General features: G+C 40.9%; 1 protein-coding gene across 1 annotated transcript; it reads left to right on the forward strand.

The window, feature by feature from the left end:
• Window positions 1–1,592: 1,592 nt before the first annotated feature.
• LOC139467623 (suppressor of cytokine signaling 2-like) lies at window positions 1,593–3,382 on the forward strand. Its single transcript, XM_071249151.1, has one exon. The coding sequence runs from the start codon at window positions 1,773–1,775 to the stop codon at window positions 2,544–2,546; it is 774 nt and encodes a 257-aa protein (XP_071105252.1). The 5' UTR covers window positions 1,593–1,772; the 3' UTR covers window positions 2,547–3,382.

Below are 3,382 nucleotides of genomic sequence, written 5' to 3' on the forward strand. Positions count from 1 at the left end.
GCGGCATGCATAGTAACACAATCACACGTTATTGCGGCATGCATAGTAACACAATCACAAATTATTGTGGCATGCATAGTAACACAATCACAAATTATTGTGGCATGCACAGTAACACAATCACAAATTATTGTGGCATGGAAAGTAACACAATCACAAAATATTGTGGCATGCATAGTAACATAATCACAAATTATTGTGGCATGCATAGTAACATAATCACAAATTATTGTGGCACGCATGCATTGTAACGCAGTCACAAATTATTGCGTCATGCACAGTAACATAATCACAAATCATTGCGGCATCAGCAACATCAAGGTATAGATACATAGCTGCATGCACACACACGTGTATTTCAACAAGTGATATTCGCTTATTCTAAAGCATGTCAGTAACGATACCATAGAAATCGGTACATCGACATTGTCACGTGATCTTATTTAATATTATCAGGAGCACGTAGACCGTTTTCTATTAATCGAGTGTACATATTTCGATTTTCTTAAGAGGCGACTAACGGGATCGGGATCGGGAAATTATAAATTGAATACACAATGAACTACACGAACAAAAACGGGAATTACAAAACAGGAAACAAACCTAATCAATCAGTTCCACGAACAAAAATATGTGACACAACGTAGCAGAAGAAGTCATCTACAAAGACATAGTTATTTACATTTTCAGTAAATTTGGACACGTCATCCAAGTATTGTGAGCTATTTTCACGCACTGTAATTATCGATCGTTGCCAAGAATTGTCTGGCTGTAACTAACCTGTACGCTTGCCTATTTCTTGGAAATCACCCTTTGTCCCATATCATATATACGCCTTTATCTTATCTCATACAACAGGTGCAACGCAATACGTGTCCACTTCTAATAGGTTGCCTGCCCTTAACGCGATCGCAAACTGGATTTGTCAATACAGTAAACTTATTACGTTGGCGGAATGTTCAGGATAATATTCACGTATCGACAGGGATGGGCATCAATTCATTTGTCAATTCTGAACTTATAACTTGGCACACCTCAAAACCAGACGGATACAATAGCTGAAATGTTTAATATACATGTGTTGCAATGACGCTCACGCCTGCTCGCTTCTCTAACACATTTAACGATACACAGCAGGATCTAGGGCCTTACTCCTCTATAATATGAAGGTCAAGACTGGCGTGGTATCGCATAATAAGCACGTAACAGACATACAAATAATACAAGAATATTTCGAAAGAGAATAAGTAATATAATTAACAAAATATACATTCGTATGCATAACAACATAAAACTGTTTCAATACTCACCGCGACGTTGCGTCGAGAGGCGAGGGAGTACCGTGGCTATTTTTAGCTCACCGCACTTGTTTCACGAGTGAAAGGCGGATCCATGGTATTCAATATTATTTATCCGTGGCAGGACTAGACATATTTCTAAGAAGTCGAAACTTGTTTTTGGAAGATTTAGCGATCACAAATTTTACTTTTTCTTTCAGGAAGCTATTCAGGTATCTTGAGGGTTTAGAATGAAACTACATGCCATAATGCGGTGTGTGTCATGCGCAGTAGCGATCTTTCTGCGAAATCGGGATTTCCCAATAATCGGCGAAGGATTTCCTCGAAATGTTAATAGGTAGTCACACTGCATAGCCGTAGTGTTGATATAGCGTTGACAGCGATGGAACTGGTCAGTATGAATTTCACTCTGACAGCGCTATCATCAGTTCAGTTAATCAAGACGGGTATTGAAGCTGTACATTGTGTATCGGTATGCCCCCTTCAAGCTGTGACCCAGCTGTCCACAAGGCTATGTGTAACGCTCACGACACCGACTTATGTCTCACGGACTTAGCGCAACGGGACATTCGCGTTGATGTGCACTTATATAATATACAGAAATCGCCAGGCAGAACTCTGGCGAGTGTAACAAAAGAGCCACAAGAGAGAGAGACTGATGTATCGAAAGAGACTAAGGATTATGTTTATCAGAAAGTCACATCTGAATTTGACTTTGACATCGTTTTTAAAAGTCTGTGCGATGCAAATGACAGCTGCTGGTACTACGGGGATTGTTCCAGTGCGGAGGCAAAGGCGGTCCTTAAGCATCAACCGAGAGGCACGTTTATTATCAGGAACAGCTCCGATCCGAAATATTTATTTGCTCTGAGTGTGAAAACGGAGAGAGGACCGACCAGTGTAAGGATTCGGTATTCACGTGGTTTATTTCAACTGGACTGTGAGGACCATTTGAAGAACAAATTACCAAAGTGTGAAAGTGTGGTTGGCCTTGTAAATTTCCATATAGCTTTGAGTAGGACCAAGGTGTTCAAGGATTGTCGATGGCTGGAGAAATCGGGGTGCAGAGACATGCCCGTGTATCTCACACAGCCCAAACGCAACCAAGTCCCAACGCTACAGCATCTATGTAGACTACAAGTTAATTCCTCACTAACAGATCTACACTTCCCAGAAAGATCGACTCGAAGACTCCCTCTACCTAAGAGTATGATGACATATCTGGAGGACTACCCATATACTATATGAAAGACGGGAGGGGTCTCAAACGTTTAGGTATTGTGAAAATGTCGTTAACAATTGTTGTAAAAGTGTCGTTGTGGCAAAAGGCGAGTCTTCTGAAGTCTTTGGAGCAAACTCTGCTGGGAAGGATTCTTCGAAAAGACTCAGTTCCAGGAACGCTTATGTTGCCATGGTAACGTAACCAAGAATTGAAACGATTACCTAACAGCGTATCGTGGTACGGAGAACCACGAGGGTACAGTACACAGAGAACCGACTAGGGTGCCGTATACAGAGAAACTGTGTGATTTACTAACAAGATGGGATGTATGCGGATAATCCTGATGAAGAAGAGGGATGAGGGCAGTGAACGCAATGGAGGATACACAAAGTGGTAACAGGTTGTCTGCAAATGCCATATGTGCTGAACGCCCATCTAAAGAGAGACCGTGTGTTATCGCTGATACGCAATCCATGACGAGCTGCGGAGGTAATATACATGTCTGTCCTCATCACCCCCTTAATACGGACATCTTGTAATCAACCTCACGTAGTCAATTCAATCAAAATGAACAGACAATCTATCATGACAGTGCACTTGTTCATATAGACTCCCACTCACCAGTTCTCATTGTAAACTTGCCAATTCATTAATTTATATTGTTTCGTTTACGTTGTTAACTGTCTTAAACTACATTTGTACATATACACGTCTTAATTAATTGTCAATGTTGCAATGAGACGCGAGAATGGAATGTTTGTTTTGGTCGTCGCCGGTGATGGCTACTTCTACCATGTGGTATGTTTATGTGTATGACTGTATGGATATATGGATGTTTGCTTGAAATTAAAACTAGAACGTA

Source organism: Haliotis cracherodii, unplaced genomic scaffold (assembly GCF_022045235.1).
Source record: "Haliotis cracherodii isolate W230 unplaced genomic scaffold, xgHalCrac1.p SCAF_2, whole genome shotgun sequence".
In the NCBI taxonomy this organism is placed as follows: Eukaryota; Metazoa; Mollusca; class Gastropoda; order Lepetellida; family Haliotidae; genus Haliotis; species Haliotis cracherodii.

Excerpts from the sequence above, each read along its gene's own strand:
- LOC139467623 (XM_071249151.1), top strand. The coding sequence starts at position 1,773 with ATGCCCCCTTCAAGCTGTGACCCAGCTGTCCACAAGGCTATGTGTAAC.